The 20,877-nt window shown below is 38.8% G+C and overlaps 7 protein-coding genes across 9 annotated transcripts; 3 read left to right on the forward strand and 4 right to left on the reverse strand.

The window, feature by feature from the left end:
* Nucleotides 1-818: 818 nt before the first annotated feature.
* Nucleotides 819-2,654, forward strand: LOC9309545 (ER membrane protein complex subunit 4). 2 transcript variants are annotated; one of them, XM_021021096.1, is made up of 6 exons: nucleotides 819-1,057; nucleotides 1,196-1,252; nucleotides 1,444-1,597; nucleotides 1,860-1,957; nucleotides 2,077-2,142; nucleotides 2,280-2,654. In XM_021021096.1, exons 1-6 carry the CDS (start codon nucleotides 929-931, stop codon nucleotides 2,337-2,339), a joined length of 564 nt encoding a protein of 187 aa, XP_020876755.1. In that variant the 5' UTR covers nucleotides 819-928; the 3' UTR covers nucleotides 2,340-2,654. The 2 variants fall into 2 exon arrangements, with proteins under 2 accessions (XP_020876755.1, XP_002871440.2); XM_002871394.2 differs by having other exon boundaries at nucleotides 820-1,057; nucleotides 2,276-2,654.
* A 204-nt stretch (nucleotides 2,655-2,858) lies between these two features.
* On the forward strand, nucleotides 2,859-5,297 carry LOC9307511 (ubiquitin carboxyl-terminal hydrolase 22). The gene is made up of 3 exons (XM_002871395.2): nucleotides 2,859-3,942; nucleotides 4,110-4,228; nucleotides 4,335-5,297. The coding sequence occupies exons 1-3, from the start codon at nucleotides 3,188-3,190 to the stop codon at nucleotides 5,132-5,134; spliced, it is 1,674 nt and encodes a 557-aa protein (XP_002871441.1). The 5' UTR covers nucleotides 2,859-3,187; the 3' UTR covers nucleotides 5,135-5,297.
* Nucleotides 5,298-5,366: 69 nt separating this feature from the next.
* On the reverse strand, nucleotides 5,367-10,871 carry LOC9307512 (protein RRC1-like). The gene is given in 16 exon segments (XM_021021053.1): nucleotides 5,367-5,825; nucleotides 5,964-6,106; nucleotides 6,412-7,136; nucleotides 7,220-7,444; nucleotides 7,655-7,792; nucleotides 7,895-7,979; nucleotides 8,062-8,120; nucleotides 8,208-8,429; nucleotides 8,597-8,668; nucleotides 8,838-8,893; nucleotides 8,896-8,931; nucleotides 9,399-9,564; nucleotides 9,664-9,780; nucleotides 9,877-10,021; nucleotides 10,120-10,180; nucleotides 10,744-10,871. Coding segments are annotated over 15 exon segments (2,541 nt in total). The 5' UTR covers nucleotides 10,179-10,180; nucleotides 10,744-10,871; the 3' UTR covers nucleotides 5,367-5,532.
* A 477-nt stretch (nucleotides 10,872-11,348) lies between these two features.
* LOC9309546 (enhancer of rudimentary homolog) lies at nucleotides 11,349-13,404 on the reverse strand. The gene is made up of 4 exons (XM_002873432.2): nucleotides 13,297-13,404; nucleotides 12,957-13,062; nucleotides 12,396-12,516; nucleotides 11,349-11,671 (listed from the first exon to the last, which is right to left on the reverse strand). The coding sequence occupies exons 1-4, from the start codon at nucleotides 13,297-13,299 to the stop codon at nucleotides 11,572-11,574; spliced, it is 330 nt and encodes a 109-aa protein (XP_002873478.1). The 5' UTR covers nucleotides 13,300-13,404; the 3' UTR covers nucleotides 11,349-11,571.
* A 116-nt stretch (nucleotides 13,405-13,520) lies between these two features.
* LOC9309547 (probable folate-biopterin transporter 6) lies at nucleotides 13,521-16,615 on the reverse strand. Of its 2 annotated transcripts, XM_021021075.1 has the most exons (6): nucleotides 16,531-16,615; nucleotides 16,145-16,188; nucleotides 15,308-15,999; nucleotides 15,095-15,199; nucleotides 14,726-14,896; nucleotides 13,521-14,225 (listed from the first exon to the last, which is right to left on the reverse strand). In XM_021021075.1, exons 3-6 carry the CDS (start codon nucleotides 15,965-15,967, stop codon nucleotides 13,653-13,655), a joined length of 1,509 nt encoding a protein of 502 aa, XP_020876734.1. In that variant the 5' UTR covers nucleotides 15,968-15,999; nucleotides 16,145-16,188; nucleotides 16,531-16,615; the 3' UTR covers nucleotides 13,521-13,652. The 2 variants fall into 2 exon arrangements, with proteins under 2 accessions (XP_020876734.1, XP_002873479.1); XM_002873433.2 differs by lacking the exon at nucleotides 16,145-16,188 and having other exon boundaries at nucleotides 16,531-16,608.
* On the forward strand, nucleotides 16,314-17,490 carry LOC9309548 (putative methyltransferase DDB_G0268948). Its single transcript, XM_021021094.1, has 2 exons — nucleotides 16,314-16,644; nucleotides 16,766-17,490. The coding sequence occupies exons 1-2, from the start codon at nucleotides 16,495-16,497 to the stop codon at nucleotides 17,399-17,401; spliced, it is 786 nt and encodes a 261-aa protein (XP_020876753.1). The 5' UTR covers nucleotides 16,314-16,494; the 3' UTR covers nucleotides 17,402-17,490.
* LOC9307513 (transmembrane 9 superfamily member 8) lies at nucleotides 17,420-20,622 on the reverse strand. The gene is made up of 7 exons (XM_002873434.2): nucleotides 20,390-20,622; nucleotides 19,756-19,920; nucleotides 19,556-19,665; nucleotides 19,349-19,460; nucleotides 19,155-19,267; nucleotides 18,924-19,074; nucleotides 17,420-18,821 (listed from the first exon to the last, which is right to left on the reverse strand). Exons 1-7 carry the CDS (start codon nucleotides 20,525-20,527, stop codon nucleotides 17,664-17,666), a joined length of 1,947 nt encoding a protein of 648 aa, XP_002873480.1. The 5' UTR covers nucleotides 20,528-20,622; the 3' UTR covers nucleotides 17,420-17,663.
* Nucleotides 20,623-20,877: the final 255 nt, after the last annotated feature.

The raw sequence follows: 20,877 nt of genomic DNA on the forward strand, positions 1-20,877 counted from the left end.
GAATACTATCAATTACTGAATATAAATACGTTTTAAATAGAAATTGAAAAGTTGGTGATTAGCATTGTGGGAACTCGTTAGTTGTCACATCCCACAATGGATTCTGTTTGATCGTCCGAAGAGTTTTCCACTAAAGATAAGATAAGAGATTGAAATGAAATATTATATAGTGGGTAGATGTAATTGGCTTAAACGAAGGGAGTATCTTATGTAAATCAATTCATTTTAGGTTTGTGTATCAACAACACTATTAATAACAATAATAATGGATGGTCTATAGTTAGTCTTGCGTGTGTTATCGTTCACGATCTTTAACTTAATATAATGTTTTAGCAATACTAATAAAAAAGTGATATATCAATAGTGGTACTCAACCAAATCTAGAGATGCAAAGTATCAACACATCCAGATTTGCCACTACAATTATCATGACATGCCTCAAGACTCAAGAATACCAAAATACGTCGTGTTCAAACCTCCGAACTAACAATAGAAAAGTTCTTTTAAAATATGTTTTTTAACGTAATTTCAAAGAAGAATTCGAACATCATTATTTTATTACACTAACATCTAAAAATTCGTAGGACACAGTTTTTTTTTTTTTTTTTTCATATTATTAGTAGTACGTATAGACTCTTTAACCGAACCTGTACCGGTTTGGAACTAATTTCTGTTTAGAACTGTATGGGTTCGTTAAGGCCCATTAAACAGAATCCCAAGTTTGGAGAAAGCCTAATAAATGGATAAAATATCTGGATCCGGGTTAACCCGACTTGAAGAAACGGGTTTGGAGTGTGTGAGATTTCCTCGTCACTTTGAAAAAAAAAAAACAATTAGAAATCGGAAACATCTAAAGCGTAGATAAATCCGATCTAGGTCTCTTCTTCCCCAATCCTCTCTGTGTCTCCTCGATCGAAGAATTTAGGCAATGGACAAAGGCAAAGCAGTGATGGGTACTGGTCGGAGATGGGCCGTCGAATTCTCCGACCAATCTACTGTTCCATCTTCCCGTGACATCCTCGATCCACCTGGCTTCTCTCGTGCTTCTCAGGAACAGGTTCTCTTTTTTTTGGCCATGTCTGTATTGAGTTTCTTAGAGTTTCCTATTTTTCTCGGTTGGATTTGGAAATTTTACTGGGAATTGAGTTGATTTGCTACTGGGATTTGTTTTTTTAAAAATGGAATTCGATTTCAGGATGATTCAGCAAACAGCCGCCAAAAGAAAGACGCTGAAGCTACTTGGAAACTTCAGGTATAGATTTATGTCAAATCTGAAAGTCGTATCTTTATTTGTACGGATTCGATCTTGGTCTTGCTCTATCTAGATCTTAAAAGCCATTGACTTCCATGTATTGGATTGTCATAGTCCATATCTTTCACTGTCCAAATCTGATTGGAATTTATAAAACTGATATGTGTTTTTTTTTTTGGGTGAATGAGCAGAAAGCATGGGAAGTAGCGCAATCTCCATTTAAGAATTTGATGATGATGGGTTTCATGATGTGGATGGCTGGAAACACTGTGCATCTTTTTAGTATTGGTATTACATTCTCGGCTCTTTGGCAGCCTATCAGTGCTCTCCAGAGTGTTGGAAAGAGTAAGATTCCTCAACTACACCTTATTCTTCTTCATAAAGTCACATTTAACTAGCTTGTCAGCTGCCCAAAATTATATGTAGTCTTATCAAACTGTGAATGAGTATCTTGATTGGAAAATGAAATGTTATTTGAACTTGCAAGTAGTCAGTCTATCATTTATGTGGAATAGCATGTGAAAGATAGAAAGGACCTCTAAGAGAGGGAAGAACCGCTTCTCCAGTATTTTTCATCCTTACATTTGACCTTTACCCTTGTCTGCAGTTTTTGAGCCATTCAAGGATAACAAAGTGGAACTACTTATGCCGAAATTAGTGTTTCTAGCCCTAAACCTTGGAGGGTTAGCTTTGGGTGTCTGGAAGGTAAGAAACTTTTTTTGTTTCCTCATTGTTTCCTCTTTCCTTTTTCCTTATGGCAACACTGCCTTGGATTAGAACTGTAAAGTACTCTTTCCTTATACAAACAATTTCCACTTTCTCAGCTTAACACTTTGGGGCTTCTTCCAACACATGCATCAGACTGGGTTTCATCTCTACCCCCTCCTCAGGTTGGTAATTTCTGTCTGAAGCTAAATTTGTGTCTGTCTATGTGTTTTCGCATCATCCGTGTAAGCAAGAATCTGGCATTTTGACTCATCATCTCTAAGCTGCACATCTTGTTACCTCCTCTTTCGTTTTCAGGAAGTTGAACACTCGGGTGGAGGATTTGTTTTCCACTGATGAATCTGCGTCCCTTGTATTCTAAATAATCCGTTAAAACCGCAAGACAACGACGACACTTTTGTGAGATAACTGCAACAGATACTTAAGTGATTTGTTCAACCCTGTCACGAGGGAAGGTTCATATACGAGGCCTTCTCATCTTATGATCTTCGAGTAGCATTTTCCAAACTCAGAAACCATGTAGTTATTTTTTTTTGCACTTTTTAGTGTGATGCTCATTATTCATCATAACTATGAATGTATTATTGGCACTGAAGGGACCTATCTCCTCCCAGCTTTTTGTTTCTCATCTTTTTAGACAGGAATGGATAATGTTTCAGACCAAAGTTTGGCTCTTTATTGCTTCCACTCATGATTCTGAGTAACAAATCAATCAATGCTTGATTTTAATTTTGTAATGACTGAGACCTTCTAGTTGATTCAGAAGATTTCAACAGAGTGGACTAGTAGGCGCAATGAGAAACTAGGTCAAGTTTGGGAAGCACAAGACGTAGTGCAGTCTTTTAAGTCGGTCTACTCAAAAAATCTCTCGACGACAAAAATGTTTACTTTAATGATTATAAGATTGCGAGAAATAAATGATTTACAGGAAGAAAAAAAAAAAAAAAAACCCAAAAAGAAAGAAAAAGAGAAAGAGTAGATATTTTTTCCATTAATCTTGTAATATTTCCTTGCGATCTTCTAGTAAAAATTGATAAAACGAACAGAGATGACTCTAAACACGCTAACCTGATCCGAAATTTTCTTTCTTTTTTGTTTTTCATCACAAAAAAAGTTTGATTCTTTGATGATCTTAAAAACTCTTACTTGGTCACTATCTTCCTGAGATTTTTTTATTCTTTTTTCCAAGCGAATCTGAGTTTTGTTTTCATGTCCGCGAGGATTTCATTTCTGAAAAATCTCGATCCGTGCAATCACTTATCTGATTATAAGCTTAGATATGGTACTGATGGTTACAAATCTTTCAATAACTTGTTCAGATGCTTCAACGATGGAAGAATTAAGATCAAACTTCAAGGATTCGACATACCCAGATGCAGTTATTGTTCTGTTTATCAAAAGAGACTCTACATCTGTTTGATCTGTCGTTCCATTTCTTGTTCAAGTCATATCCTTTTGCATACCCAATTGAATAAAGGCCATGATATCGCCATTGATGTCGAAAGATCTGAGCTTTATTGTTGTGCTTGCATCGATCAAGTGTATGATTCTGAGTTCGACGAGGTTGTTGTGTCTAAGCAGCTTATTGGTTTGGGTATGTCTGTTAAATCCGGGGCTGATGTTGTTGCGGTTAGATCGAACAAGAAGAGGAGATTGGATTCGCAATTGATTATAGGGTCCAAGTTTTTGGTCTCACCTCGAGATCGGAGAGAGAAATGGACGTTTCCTTTGGGGTTGAGAGGTTTGAATAATCTGGGAAGCACTTGTTTTATGAATGCTGTGTTGCAAGCACTTGTTCATGCTCCTCCTTTGAGAAACTTTTGGTTGAGTGGTCAGCATAATCGTGATCTTTGTCCCAGAAGGACAATGGGTTTGTTGTGTTTGCCTTGTGATCTTGATGTTATCTTCTCTGCTATGTTCTCTGGTGATCGGACTCCTTATAGCCCAGCTCATTTGCTTTACAGGTTTGATTTCTGACTTCTTCATTTGTTTATACAAAGCTTTATTTGTGTTAATGTCACATTGTTACATATGTTTGTCTGATGAGGTTGTTAACATGATTGAATGTCTTCGTAGACATTATGTGATGCTGATTTTGATATCTTTTCGGCTTTTATTTTGGTGCATGAAGTTGGTGGCAGCACTCAACGAATCTAGCTACATATGAGCAGCAAGATTCTCACGAGTTCTTCATTTCGCTATTGGACCGCATCCATGAGAATGAAGGAAAGTCGAAATGTCTGTATCAAGGTAAATCTAATTTCGATTTGTGTTGAGTGATGAAACTTTCAAGATAGGATTTGATTTGATGTTTGTTCCCTTTTGATACCGAGAAGTTTGTTGGTTTACTGTGCAGATCATGAGGAGTGTCAATGTATTACTCACAAGGCATTCTCTGGTCTTTTAAGATCAGATGTCACCTGCACAACATGCGGATCCACATCAACAACATATGACCCGTTTATCGACATTTCACTTACTTTAGATTCAGTGAATGGATTCTCTCCCGCTGATTGCAGAAAGAACAGATACAGTGGTGGACCAAGTGTGAACGCAACCATGCCAACTCTCTCGGGTTGCTTAGATTTCTTCACACGGTCAGAGAAACTCGGTCCGGACCAGAAACTAAACTGCCAAAGCTGTGGAGAAAAGAGAGAATCTTCGAAACAAATGTCAATAAGAAGACTTCCTCTGCTTCTTTGCTTGCACGTAAAGCGTTTCGAACATTCTCTTACCCGTAAAACCTCGAGAAAAATTGATAGCTACTTGCAGTATCCGTTCCGCCTAAACATGTCTCCTTACCTCTCTTCCTCCATCATCGGAAAGCGGTTTGGGAACAGAATATTTGCATTTGATGGAGAAGGCGAGTATGACAGTTCATCATCATCATCCCCATCAGCGGAATTTGAGATATTTGCGGTTGTAACTCACTCGGGGATGTTGGAATCAGGTCACTATGTGACGTATCTGAGGCTCAAAGGGTTGTGGTATAGATGTGATGATGCATGGATCAATGAGGTTGAAGAAGAAGTGGTGAGAGGATGTGAATGTTATATGTTGTTCTATGCACAAGAAAGAGTGATTCAAAAAGCTCATAAGGAGTTGAGTTATCAAGTTATCTCCATGGCTGATGCATTTCCCTTTGCTGATTGCTGACTCTTATTAACTTGGCCAAAGATTTTGACGCATTTTCCCTTAATACTTTTTTTTATTCATTTAAGGTTTATGCCAAATATTTGAAAGCCAAGTTTAATGATTAAATTTCTTTTTCACTACATCAGTGTTCAAGGTTACTTCATCAGACTCTTAGGCGGACAAAGATTTTTATGCTTAAAGCAAGTAATTAAAGAAACAGAATCAATCGTCTTCTTATGCTTAAAGCAAGTGGTTCTCACATGGAACTTCTGCAGAAAACTATGAAAAAGGGAGTAATACACACAAAATACAGTTGTGTTTCTTAGAAATTTTTTTCAGAGTCAACGAGGCAAAAGAGGTTAATAATCTTCATAGAAAACATTCCACGTGTCCTGCAGAGACCAAAACAAACAATCATCTCATCTCATGCCTCGTCTACGCCAATCTCTGTCTCGCTCTCTGCTTATATCATGATCGTCTCTCTCATGACTTGAGCTCTTTGCTCTTCGTTCTCGGTCCTTGTCCAAATCATGTTGTTGCCTATCTCTGTCTCTGTGTCTGTCTTTGTCCAAGTCATGATCTCTCACCCTTTCTCTGGTTAATAGTTTTTGTGGTGGACTCTGGCTTCGATTCTGGCTCTCACTTCGGTATCTCTTTCTAGATGAATCTCTAGAATCTTCACGCTTCTCCCTTTTCTCTGGCAATACTCTCTCTGCAGTTGAAAAAAGCAATGTTCAAACTAAAGAATTTGCAGCACGAGTGTTAAACTACCGGTCAAGCTTTCGTTATGGATGCTCCAATGTTTACATCCAGAAGATAGTAACTTTAGGGTGCGTTCGTAAGAACTTACGATTTCCTTTTAAGGCATCAGCTTCAAGCCTCTTTCGGTGGATCGCAACTTTTCTTTCTATCTCCTCAGAGTATTTCACCCCCTGTTCCTCAAGAGATTCTCGATACTCTATCAAAGCAACCTCTATGCGTTTAAGCTTTTGTCTGCAGCAATAAAAAAAAAAAGTAAAAGTAAGGCAACATCTCAGAATGGAGTAGCTACTGATACCTACATTTTTTGATCAATTGGTAAGCATTTGTTTTTTCTAGATGAAATTTTTTCCAAAAGCCAGAAATCCACCTCCAGGGACTAGAACCAAATACCCTGCCATGGTTTTTATTGGTTCTGAAGCTCTAGCATCAACATGAAGGAATTAATATAGCTAATATTTTGGTGTATTTTTACTCCATAGTTTTCCCATTTACCCAATTATAGTGCTGAAGAACAGAGCTTCTCATGCAGATCATACCTTTGCTCCTCTTCGATTTCATTTTCAGGCTGGACACGAATACTTGGATCAGCCTTGAGATCCTCTTCATCAGTCTTGAAAGTTAATACGCCAGCATTGTCACTACCAGAGGAGTAGCTCTTTTTTTGTTCATCATCCTCTCTCGCCCATCTGGAAGTGGGCAATATGAGGTCATTTTTCTCCTTTTTCACAAAGGCTTTTAGCTCCGGCTGGGGGATTGGAATTCTCGAGGCCAGATTCACAGGCTCTTTAGTTTCAACTTTATAATAGCTGGTTTTCATCTGCTTAGGCTCAATGTTAACTTCTTCCCAAGTTGAATGTCCCTGTCGATACTTTGCATTTTCATCTACTACTTCATAGCCACGTTGTTTCTCTGCAACTTCCAGGCTTAGCAGCCGAGCAACCATCATCTCTATACCCCCTACAAGTGACAGACCGTTGTGTCTGCATCGTCTCTCAAGCTCAGAAATTGGTAGATTCATCAGCTCTTGCCTTGCATCTCCTTGGCCCATTGCCAGTGCAGTGTCTTGATTAAACTTATCAGCATTGTTCATATTTCCTATGAGACCTTTCTTCTCTATATCAGGCGCATCACCACAGATAGAATGAAACGAGGTAACACCAGAATTTCCCGACCTGAGAAACGTAGCCCGTAGCCCATTTATATATGCATCTGAAAAAAGAAACCAATCTGCCCATACCTGCAGTACTTTGAGTACTCGTTCCTGCACAAAGTAATAATGAGATTGCAACAGAACTTGAGAAAGTAAAGAATAACATAAGAAGAACATTTGCTTTCTGGGATTACTTTAAGAGCCTCCGCGGTAATCCTGCCAGTTACGCTGCGGTATAGATCGTTGAAGCTTTCCATTATATCGGGTAATGTTGCTTCGAATTTTGTCCGGTATGCAGAGGCATTTTTAACCCGAGCGCTGCTATTATGAAGAATGTCAGACACAAGCATGAGTCTTGCAACTTTAGTGGGAATCGATGTCTCTTTCAGGGTCAATGACTCTGTCAGAACTTCAACAACCTGTGAAACAAGCAAATATTTAAGTAAAAAGAAATCATGACACAATGAGTTATTTTGCTTGGAGACTCTATGTGGTGTATATAATCCATTACATATACCGCATGCAAGTGAGACAATTGATGGATGATTATTTGATAAGAAAGGGAATTCAAAACACATGTTGAGCCTTTGAAAGATTTAACAGAGGGTGTAAACCAGAACAAATTTCACCTCTCCAGCTGCATCTGCGTTATCCAAAGCAAACCCCATAGCTTCTTTGATTTGACTCCTTTCTAAAGTTAGAGCGCGCAACATGTTCTCAAATTCATCCCTTTGGGAATCGGTTAGAGTTTGCTCAGCTTCCATGCTCTGCTATTTATCAGTGATGAGGTATCAATAAACAAACTTGTCGAAAAACATGCAAAAAAGACGAAATAAGATATGATATGTGAGATTGTGCAAGGAGATTACCCTGCTTTTCCCTGCTGCGTATGTGCATGTAGACTCTTTTCCATGCTCTGGACTTCTAGTTGCAGGCAGCGGTGGCGGAATCCATCTATAATAAAAGAAAACCAACAGTGCTAAGGTAAACAAAATCCAGCACCTGACTCAGTTTCAAATCTGGCTAGATTAAATACCTTCCACTTCCAGCTATCATGATGTACGGCTCTGTTCTCCACCTTTGAAGGGTATCACCCTAAATGACGGCGAGAAAAATCATCAGGATATGACAAAAATGACGAGAACCTCATATATTCCTAATAATGAAACAATTAAAATGTACCTGAGCAAAGGAATAGAGCCTCCAGACATAGTACGTATGCTCCTTCGAGCCCAGCTCAAACAAGAAGTTAAAAAGTGGATTACCACGCCCCCTCTCCATAATCGCTTGCTCAAAAGCGCAGCCACCATCCAGTACATTAAGGGCCATTGTATCAATAATATGTTTGAGGTGCTCGTCCTCAGGAGAAACAACAGTGATATCCGGAACATTTGGGGTAAGAACCTGAAGATGAAATTCAAGTTAACAAAGAAATGTTTGTGCTAAAGATCCAGAGGTTAACATATATGAAGGATAACATTTAAGCAGTATCCAGTAACTCAAGCACTTATCAAATATCATATGGAACTTTTAAATAAAAATTCCAAGTCATATGGACCAAGTTTGCATACCAGCTCGGAATTTTGATTTGGAACGGAAGTTATTGGTGGACCCGATGTACCAGAAAAAATTAAATTGCAGCCCTGCCAATTAAAACATATGAAAAGTTTTAGAGTTACAAATAAACAAAAGCAGCCGTCATGAACAAAATGAAACGACGCAACAGTCACATTCAGGGATAAAGATTTAATTCGCTAATAACACAATTAAAAGTCAAAATGAATCTCAAAGGAGCAAATAACTGCCACAGACCTCCTTACTCCGGATTGCCATATGCCCAGGAGGAGGAGCTGGTAGTGCTTGTAATAACATCCAATTTTCAGCTCATACTCCTACACAATGATCCCTGTGAGGTAGGGAGAAAAAGATTTGTAAGTGTCTTGCATACCATCACAGCACATGCATCAAGGAAGCACATTTATTATCAAATCAGAGAGTCAAAGATTAATAAATTTATATATTGTTAGGAGGTCAGTAGTTTTCAACATTGTAGTAATGAAGAAAGAAAAAAATGGAAGTACCATACAAAAGCAGTAACACTGACCAAACAACGAACTCTGTACGTATGTCTTCAACTGAATACGTTAATGCAATTTCTTATAAGAAAAATCAAGCTTTGCACTAAAGAAACTACTAAAATACGCTGATTTGAAGTTTTGGTTAAAATGCTATTGCTAGGCAGGAAGCTGAAAAAAAAAAATCTAGAACAAATCTTCATCTTTTGCTCTTTTATCATATTATACACTGCGAACGTATTTCAGCTAAGAACCTCGCATGAACATACACAGTTTCATACAGAACGGTATAGCTAACCTTGCATTTCATCTTTTGCAGCTTGCCCGTCGACTCTATTCATGAAAGCAACAAAGCCCCAATGTCTTTCTCGCCTTTTCTCTTCCTCCGTTATTGGCCACATAATTTTAACACTAGCTATTCGCCCAAATCTTCCAAAAGTCCGCAGAATAAAATTTTCATCAACCTATAAAAAAAAAAGGCACAAAGTTTTAGTCAGGGAAGAAAATTATGATATATTAGCTATGGAAAACAACGCAGGTATTTAAGTTGGATGAGAACAAACCTTAGCTGAAAGATTCCCAACATATAGATTTGTAGTTTGTGGGTCACCATCTTCCAATGACCCTAACCTTCCACTGGGATCAAAATCATCAGGTAGCTCATCAAAGCGGCTAGATGACTGAGAGAAGTATAACTTTAGTACAGAAAGCAGTACATATTTCTCAATAAACAACCTTATGAACTTGGTTAAGAGCAAAGACTATTATGAGCATACCGTGTTATCACTATTATGGTCACGGGAATTCTCGTGATCCTTGTTTCGCCTTTCTCTCATTTCTTGTTCACGTTTCAAATCCTCCATAAAATGATCTATGTTTCGAGTCTTTACCTTTTCTCTCTCCTTTGATCTCTCTTCTTCCCTCCAGAAAGAAGAAAAATTGTACTTATCAATTAAACTATTACTCTAAATCAGGAACCAGAATAATATAAAATACTGATATGGTCACTAACGACTGACCTTATTCTCTGGTTCTTTACCCTTAGATGCCAATGGTGGGGGGAGAAAGGAGGGAACATACCTGCAGAAATTACATGGAAGATAATCTTCTATATCACAAGAGAACGGACATTGATTTCAACTTTTCAAGCCATATGCATGGACACCATTCTCAAAACCCACAATTTCTACCGACAAAGTAGGAGACTTCAGCTTGTTGCTATGTGCAGATGACAGAAGTTTATTGTACTCCAAACATGACAAACACAAGAGAAACGGAATTCTACTCTAGCATTGTAACAAACACATGAAAACTGTATTAACAACCGTAAAACTCTTTGCTTATGAAGGCCTACACTAGAAATTAAATTATATATGACGAGATTGATTAATCAAAAGCAATCACAGTTATACCTACTCCCCTACTTTGAAATGGAAGCCCCATCTCTGGACTTTTCACCTGCAAACCGTGAATGCATAGAAAAAAACGTCCATACTTTTTAATAAACATGTTTCTCAATGTAAATCTACCAATCTACATGATCAAAACAATTCAATGAAACACAAAACTAGAAGCCTTGAGTTCTACTTGATGAAGCCTTGAGTTCTACTTGATGAAGCCATGAGCGTTTACAAGAGACTAACCTTAGGAATCAGGCTTGAGCTTATTATCACTGGGATTGATTGTCCCACCTCGAACAAAAGTCTTAGCTGCATTATCTCCTTGAAACGACTCAGCGAATTCTTGATACAGACGAGCTGTCTATCCTCCGCTCTCTGCATTTACCATGAAAAATTCCTCATTCTCAACGTAAACCCATAAATATCCAAACCAATAGGCAATAGAAGCTATTGAGGAATTTAGTAGCTAAGAAAAGAAGAAACAAACCTTCTTCTTCTCTGTGTGCGTTTTCTTCCGGGTGATCGAGAAAGAACTCATCTTTCTGCATCCACCAACTTACCTCGATTCGAAAACTTTGCCAATCGACAATAGCACGCCACCAAAAATGGTGTCAACACAGATTGAGAAAAAAACAAGTAAAATCAGTAGACCTCTTAACCCAGTTTTCTTGCTTCTTTTCTGTTCACTCAAAAATTGACAAATCTAATAATCTTCTTTTCAACAGATTACGAATTTAACAATAACAAACTATACCAGAATACTTGTTATAAGAAGCATAATTTCCAATGGAGGAAGATTTAAGCACATCTCATCAATTTGAGAAGAAAAATGGAGGTGCAGGTTTGGATATAAAAATTAGAAATGTAACAATTATTATTATGGATAACAACAATATTTTTCATGTTTAACAAATCCAAGAGAACCACAACACCATACTCTTTATATGCATAATAATTATTGTTACATTGGCAGATATATAATCACGAGTGATGATGCTTTTGAATGGCCTCTCTTAATAAGCTTTTTATCTTTCTTCAGGTAGACAGACACTTTCAAATGATGTTTCTTCTTCATCTGCTTCCATTGGCAATTCTCTTGAGATGGTTAAATGCTTTCTGCTTAATCCATTGCCTGTCATATGGCAGATATGCGCTGATCGAGTGTTCATAGCTGCAAAATGAAAAGGGTCACACAAAAATGACCAGAGGATTTTGTTAGAATATCTCAAGAACATTGACAAAACCCTTATGATTCACACGCACTCACCAGTTTTTACGCAAACCATGAAACTAAGAATGATTCTTTACTTGTTTAGCACCAAGGTAACAAGCTTAGTAGCAACTAAAGGGTCAAGTATTAACAGTTTTGTTATACATCATGGGAATCCTACTGATCTCTATACACATTACTTGCAGGAGATTACTATTGAGAACATTGCAAGTGAAGAACTAATTTAGAACAATATATATATATATATATGCAGTTTAAATTATTCAGCAACACATTACTTGCAAGAGATTTCTATAATATCTATTGTGAACTTGCAAGTCAAAAACTAATCAAGAACAAGAAATATGCAGTTTATCGAATATCATGAGAGAATTTCTCAAGAAAGTTTCTTTGAAAAGGAACAACTGTGCATGTGCCTGTTGCATCTTGAGTTTAAACATTCCTAAATGTTTTGAACGACTACCAAAACATCCAGGAATTCAAAAGAATGGTATGAGTGGGAACAGAATAAAAGGTAGGAAGAAACACAACTCATGCTCTTTATAGATGGTGTAATGTGGTTCCTCCTTTTAGTTTATGTAAGAATGTGAAAAGGTGATGTGAATTTGACAGTGCCCTGGAAGGAACTAAAGCATTTAAGAGAAGAGAAAGGGGCAATACTTACACCAAAGCGCTCAAGTCAGCAAGACCATCAATAAAATTGTAAAGGTCAGCAATGTCATAGCTAAGATTTCTGAGAGAAGGGTTAATTTCCTTCAACTTCCTTTCGTATAAGCCGCAAATACCTGTTTAGAAGCAGACAGTTCAGCAGAAGAGGAAAAAAGATCAGGGTTGCAAGCTAAAAACTTTTGCTTCTAAAACCAAAAAAGCTTCCTTAATTCAATTTACACTCAGAAGAGAGGTAATGAACTTAAGAAACCTATCTTTCACATTGCTACTTCCTCAAAGTTATTGAGTAAACAAGTTAGTAACCAAAACAGGGGCCGGGGAACTAATAATACAATATGCTAACACCATTATATTACCGAGCAGACTCATCACTCATATTATATCCATCAGCTTATAACACTGGTTCTAAAATCTGACCCTCCTAGCAAGTCGTAATTTAAAACCATCCATCTCGTTACCACAAAGATAAACCTCAACATAATCACAAACAAAGTCAACAATGAGTAACTATAGCTATACACAAGTTACAGAGTAGTGATTCAAAATTAATAATTACCATCCATAGCTTGGCCTATAGAATCATAGTCCATGAAAGTCCTGGTAGCTCTGCTGGGTGAATTTTGCAACAAGATGATGGTGTGCCTACTACTGTTGTGATTAGCCTACACAACAAAGAAGAAAACTTAGCATAATCAGCTTTTAAGCACTGAAAAAATCAAAACAAGTTTCCTTAAACTAACGAGAAATCATCAGACACTGAGATTCAAACGGCGTAAGGAAAGATATTCGAAAACCTAACACGATCTAACCAAAAAGGCTTTGCTCAGATTTCTACGCGATTGACTAAGGAATCACTAAAAATACATAAAAGAGACGTCAGAGAAGAAATCGATTACCATCTTCAAGTGATAGTTTGACTTCGATAGCAGAGTAGAGGGTTGGTTAGACGACGAAGACGAAGACGACGAGACGGAACAAGTTTCACTGTTTCAGAGAGGAAAGCATATACAAAATAATATTAAAAAAAAAAAAAAAATAACCCAACAAGAATCTCTAGGGGCAAAATCGTAAATTTACAGAGGGACACTGTCGCTTAACATGTGACATATGTAGTAAAATATGAAAAAACTACAAGCTGTTTCCATCTGATTAGCAGATTTAAAACGACAAGTTTTCTCTTCTAAAAGTTTCAGTTCACTGTTAAGAATACTACACAGTATACAAAATTGACGTCTGCTAACTTTTTTCTCCTTTACAGAAGCAAAAGTTTAATGTCGTCATCATCATCTTCTGATTGTTTCTTTGGCAACACATCAGAGGGTACAAGATCATCCAAATGATCTGAATCTGGAACGAGGAAAACGAAACACACAGTGACGAGTCTCAAGAGATTCCTTATAAGAATCACAAGCCAGAGATTCCCAAAATCGTGTCTCGTGACACCAAAAGCGTGAAGAGCAAACCCTCCACCCCATTTAGAAGCAAGCTGTCCAAAACTATCAATGCACATGAGGAAAGCAAAGAAGGTGCCTTCGATTCCCAGAGGACAGAGCCTTGTGCTGAGAACCACCATGGGGATCCACCTGATCTTACTTATTATCTTCGTGACTGATTCTTCGGTTATCACAAACAAGGAATCTGGTATCCCGAGAGTTAAGTTCCAGCGTTTGATGAAGACTAGATCAAGCATTCCTGAGAAGACGTATAGAAGCTGTGCAAAGAAGAGTATGTTCCTAAAGGAATAGCCTTTGAGCTTCTTGTGGTATATGAGAACTCCAAACATAGATGCCAATGCCCCGATCGCATAGATTATGCCCACAAACTCCTGCATTTAGACCAAAATAAGCAAGTTTGAATCTAGCTCATTATTACATAATTAGATGAAGAATCTAATTAGCTGGTTCATAAACTCCATAGCTTTTATATGTCAATGTGACACTAACACACCATCATAATTTCAACACCATTTCATGAGGCATACAGATCTCCACAAATCCAGAGACAAGATTTTTCTAGGAAAAATAGGCTTTCAAGAGAAGTGACTCCATGGATTTAAATATAAGCCAACACAACAGTCTCAAATATGATTCATATAATATCATGACATACTACCACAGTGTCAGTCTTGAGGTTGCGATCCATGGTAACCTGTTTTTGCTAGCTTCCCATGGAGTTTAGTAATTATACTGGTTTCTATGAACTCAATCTCTATAAGGCCCAAACTAATTATCTTTATTCTCTAAATCAAGATCTTTAAAAGAGAGATTCTTCAGGTTTGTCAAATCAATTTTTAGCATTGGCCAAATGTGGGATTGTAAAACCAACCTGGGAAAAGGCGGGCCCAGCTGTAGGATCAGTGTACCAGTAGAAGTGGCCTTCATGAGTGCTGATGTTGAGAGCTAAGGATATGAACATGTAAAGTGATGGCTTCCACACTTCAGGGTACTTTATTGTTTTGCACATTCCCTTCACCGCTACTCCTAAGCCATCTGTGTCCTGAAGAAAAGACAAACAATTGCTCAGAATTCCATCAAGATTCCAAGTCATGAGATAAAAAGCATGATTTTTCAAATTACTCCGGCAGAAACAAATAAAGACGAGGCAAATTTCTGTTTGGATTATTCTGCTGCGACGCCAATTCTTGTCACTTGTGAGAGAGATCAAAGGAGTTGAGATTACAGGCTGAGGCCTCACCTTTTTGTTTTTCTGTATAGGAACAGTAGAAGATCTTTTCTCGTAGATGAAAAACCCAAGAATGACGATAGTAGCAGGCGAAAATGCTAACACCCCTAATGCTCCCTATATCACAAAGAACAAAACAGAAAAGCGAGAATTCAAGTTTATAATCTCGATATCTAAAGGGAACACGTCCTGTAAACGTGATTAAAAAAGGTGTAAAGCCTCAACCTGAGGTCCAAGCCGGTGAACAAAGACTCCACTAGTTGCGTATCCAACCAAAGCGCCAGCAGATGAACAAACCATACAAAGGCTCTGTATATCAGGGGCCAAAGATCGGATATTGATGCTATTTGTTGCTATACACGCATCAATCACCACATCTGCAATAGCCATAGCTGCAGAGACACCTAAGAGGCAGCTCAAAGCCAAAGCAGCGGGCAACTTACCAAGAACAGCAATAGCAATCGCAGATACCAAACCAAGAACACCAGAAACTACAAAATAAGGCTTTCTTTTGTAACCTTTGATGGGGAAAACATCGGTGAAGAGACCCCAAATAGGTCTCATGACCCATGGAATGTAATATAACCCCATGTAAAGCTGCACAACCGATGGCTGCACTTGCTGGACATCTTTCCAGTAATAGTCTGTGACGACTTTGAATATTGAACCAGAGAACCCTTGGTTTACGCCGTACACAAGGACCACACCTAGCACAAAGCTTAGGTTTAGCCTAGAACTCAGCATTTGCAACCATTGGAAGGGCTGAAGTAGAACTGAGACAACAGCGTTTCTTCTTGCATATGTCTTGATCTCAGAATGATCTGAAATTGGTTTTAGCAGAGGTTTATCGTCTGAGAAGAATTTCTCAGTTTCTAGTGTTTCCATGGTCTTCACTGTTTAGAAGATGAACATTGGATCTGAAAATATCAAGAGCAAGAGCCTTTAATCGTTATTTTCAATGTAAAAGAAACTCCTTTTAGACTTTCAAAAAAGCTTTATACATACATTCACACACGAGGAAAAACAATAGATATATTATAAAGTTTCCCACTTGACATTTACCTTGTTGACTCTGTAAGCAATGACGTCCTACTTCAACTACCAGTCTGAAATACAAAAACCAAACCAAATCGCCTTATTAGCCAAAAATCACAAAGTTGATAGTATGATTGACAAATCTTGAAAGCAAAAAAAGAAACTAAAATGTTTCATCTTTCCAGCGAAACTCAAAAATCCTAATCAATTACTAAACAATTAATAAACACCTAATTGTGTCAACTTCTTTGGAGGTCATTATTATCTTTGAGATTCCCACACGCCAAAGAGACTACTATATATGACCAGTGAGCCATGGCTAGAAACTAATCAGAAAAAGGAGAGGAAGAAAAAAGAAAAAGCAAAACACAGAGAAAATGGCAGGACTGTTTGATAAACAAGCCGATCTATACCTTGACGCCAGGCCTAATTACCCCTCAGAGTGGTTCTCGAAGCTCGCTGATCTCACCGATCACCACGGTTTAGCCTGGGATGCTGCCACCGGCAACGGCCAAGCAGCTCTCGCCGTCAGTAATCTGAAGCTCATTAACTTTGTTTACAACATTAAATCTCAGATTTTGACAGATTTAGCTTCTTTCTTGTAACAACATGCATCAGATCTTGGATTTGAGAAATTTCGCCTTGCAGGTCGCAGAGCACTACGAGAGAGTGATAGCAACGGACGTGAGCGAATCGCAGCTGAAGCTAGCAACGCCACATCCGAGGATCAGTTATCGCCACACGCCGTCCTCAATGACCGACGACGAGCTAGTGGAATTAATCGGAGGTGAGAACTCAGTGGATCTAATCACAGTCGCTCAAGGTGTACACTGGTTCGATCTCCCTAGGTTCTACGCAGTGGCCACACGCCTCCTCCGTAAACCTGGCGGAATCATCGCCGTCTGGGGATACAACGACGTCATAGTGAGTCCAGAGTTCGACGCCGTCCAGTATCGGTTCCACGCCACAACGTTGCCGTTTTGGAAGTATCCGTACATTCAGCACATCTTCGATTCGTACGAAGCATTGCCGTTTCCTTTTGAAAGTGTTGGGATGGGATCAGAAGGGAAGCCATTGAAGCTAGAGATGCCTAAAACGACGTCGTTTGAAGGGATCATAAGGATGTTCAAATCATGGTCGGCTATCGTCACGGCGAGAGAGAAAGGCGTCGAGCTGTTACCGGAGAGTTTGGTGAGAGAGCTTGAGACCGCTTGGGGAGGATCTGATCTGGTTCGTTCCGTCGTTTACAAAGCTTTTATGATCGCAGGAAAGGTTAGAGTTTGATCATCAAACCAATAACTGTTGTTCTCATTGGAGTTCATTATCATTATTTGAAAAAATTCTCAAAAAGTGTTGTTATTTGACATATCAAACAAAATACACTCTATTAAAACGTTTACATATATATATATTAAAAATCCCTTTGTTCTGCAACAAAATGAACCTAAAATGCAACAAAACCGATTTTAAAAGAAAAAGAAGATAAAAACTATAATCACCTTTCCTTCTTTGTTTCCTTAATTGCCATGATGATCATCATTATCCTCTAATCGATCTTAACAGAGGAATAGATGAGCCTTGTGAACCAGAGACAAGCATAGAACCCTATTGTTCCTGTGAGCACAAAGAATGCGTACGACGCGATGAGCATGTACCCAAAGTAAAGCATCGCCGAGACCAGTTTGGTGATCTGAAGCTTTGTGAAGAAGTAGAACGTCGCATAGAGGAAGAGGTAGAGAGCTGATGAGCCAGATGTGAGGTAAGATCTCCACCACCAAAGGTAGTCCTCACTGCAAAGCTGGAAGTAGCAGAGTACTACGGTTATCTCGGCGCAAGTCACGATGAGGATTACAAAGACGAGGAAGAGGAACCCGAAGATGTAGTAGAACTGGTTGAGCCAGATGGATGTGAGGATGAAGAAGAGCTCGATGAAGACTGCACCAAACGGTAAGATTCCTCCAATGAGGATTGAGAAAACTGGGTTCATGTACCAAGCTTGCTCTGGAATTTGCCTCGGGATTTTGTTGGTTTTCACTGGGTCATCAACCGCTGGCTTCTTGAACCCGATGTAACCCCCAACAAAGACGAGAGGAACTGAGATGCCAAACCAGAGGAAGATCAAGGCGAACATTGTCCCAAAGGGAACAGCCCCGGATGACTTCTGTCCCCAGATGAGAGCGTTTAGGACAAAGAAGATTGCTGAAACAACTGCAGGAAACAAGAAGGCTGTTCTGAAAGCGATTCTCTTCCACTCTGTTCCTTTGAACATTTTGTAGAGACGTGAAGAGGCATAACCAGCAAAGAGTCCCATGAAGACCCAGAGCAAGAGCATTGCAGTCATCAGACCACCCCGATTGGAAGGGGAGAGAAATCCGAGCATGGCGAAGATCATTGTGACAAATACCATGCCTAGACACTGGACTCCTGTTCCAACGTAGACGCAGAGCAGATCAGAATTGGTAGGAAGCCTGAAAACATCACCATGGACAAGCTTCCATCCTGTCTCTTCTTGAGCTTCTTCTTGAGTCTCGAGCTCGTTGTATCTTGAAATGTCGCGGTAAAGGGTCCTCAGCATTATCATTGCCACCATACCAGACAGGAATAGGACGATCATCAGAGAATTGACAATAGAGAACCAGTGAATTTGGTTATCACTCATAAGAAGATAAGTATCCCATCTAGATGCCCACTTCACTTCACTTTCCTGGACAGAAACAGAAGAGGAAATCAGAAAAGATATTGAAAACAAAAAACTCATGAAATTTATTTAAGACACAAACCGCAGATTACTTCAGAAAAAACTTGCCTGGAAATCGACATCATATGTGAAGATAATCTCCTTCTTTTGTTCAACTTCTTGAGGGGTAGCCGAGCTAACGACCAGGCGTTTCGTGTGAGGATCACAGGTCGTCAGACGGGTCTTCTCACTCCACTCTCCCTCATACTCATGCTTCACACTACAAATCAATGGAAGGAACATCAGTACTGAAGGACAGGGGATCCCAAGAGACATTAAAATTAAGAATAAGAACTGCACCTGTAAGGTTTGACCTCAAATCCCACGATTCTTGCAGCATCAGTTTGGGTATCTCTGTGATAGCGGACTGTAAATGCCAAGTGATTGTGCATAAAGAACTTCTGCTCTTTGCTCTGCGTATGCAAAAAGGAAATTAGAAAATCGAACTATCTAGCATGAAGTCCATATAGTGTCAACAATTCAAACCTACTTACCCCCTCGTACTGGCCTTTAAGACCAACATGATAACCAAGCTGATAAACAACAGAGGGAGAACCCTGGTCAACTCTTTCGATTGGAACAACCAGAGGAAGGTTGTCGAGGATCCTAAAACACACAATAAAGACTTGTAAGAAAACTGACAGAGGAAAGCATGTTCTTTATACAAAGAATCAAAGAAAAGTATTTGTATTTGGTCTTACATGTTGACACGGTACTCATCATCGATCTTTTCTTTAAAGGCTTTAGCTGTCTTGGCATCAAGAGTGACCCGGCAGAGAATATTGCACATTTGTGCCTCCCGCATTTTAAACTGCAATTGTTTCAACCCCGCAACGGTTAGAGTTAAATTACAGACACAATATTAATAAATACAAATTAAAAAAATGAATACGAGACTAACCGAGTATGGGGCATTCTCTATCCGGTCACCTCGAAGCACTTCTCCAAGATTCTCAGTACTGTCCACAATCTTGCTAGGGCGACAAAAAGGTAGGGAGTAATACGAGTATGGAAGCTGAGTCTTTATAGAAGTTAATTTATTCACTTTCACCTTCAGCTCATCACCCTGCAACATACAAGAAAATAAGACTCAAATTTGAATATGATTTTGAAGTGAAACATGCAATTATACTTTGATTGAGATTCGTAAGATAACATGCAGGACCAAAATTTCCCTTGTACCCAAAACTTGGATTTTGTAGTAAGGACAAGCGAATCAAGAGCAAGAGATCACTATAAACCTAATAAATGTTATCAAAATTACAGCGAATATGGCTAATCCAGAAGTACATATATCGATATAGATCGCCTAAGATGCGACATTGTTCAGATCGAGAGATTTTTAAACCACATATGAAGTGAAATTACCAATTCTCTTAGAAACCAAAAGTCGGTGCATCAGCACTCCGACTCTCATTATCTCTCGCTTTCTCATGGATCAAGTACGAATTAAACCTAAAGGAAATCGAAACGCAGATCCAGGAGATCCAATTCAGATCTAAAAGCCTAGAAGCACAAATCCGAAACCTTTTTACCTTTTCGAAATCCTGAGGAGCAACACCTGGGAGATAGAAAGAGTTAGCGCCATGGATGAAGAGCAGAAGAATCAACGCGATCGCGGATCCAGAAGATTCCGATATCCTTCTACTGCTCCTCCGAAACTCCATAGCCATTGGCTGTTCCACACAAGGAAGAAAATAACCAGATCTGAAGCTACGCTACAGTAATATATGACTCTTATACGCTTCGAGACTCGAGACTCTGACCCGCCTCCTGTAAATGTAATTTAATACATCCCGGTTTACCTTTCCGGTTTGGCTATTTACTGTTTAATCCTTATCAACCATTTATAATTCGCCACGTCACTACGCGTGAAGTCATTCTACGAGGCTACAAGCCTCTAACTAATGGGCCTAAACTCCCACCCTATCAGAAAATCAAGCTTTTCAAGCATACTAGTATACATTTTCAAGATTGTGTTAAAGTGTGGTCTGAATAATAATATTACTTTCCACATGAAGAA

This window comes from Arabidopsis lyrata (assembly GCF_000004255.2).
Source record: "Arabidopsis lyrata subsp. lyrata unplaced genomic scaffold ARALYscaffold_6, whole genome shotgun sequence".
Classification (NCBI taxonomy): Eukaryota; Viridiplantae; Streptophyta; class Magnoliopsida; order Brassicales; family Brassicaceae; genus Arabidopsis; species Arabidopsis lyrata.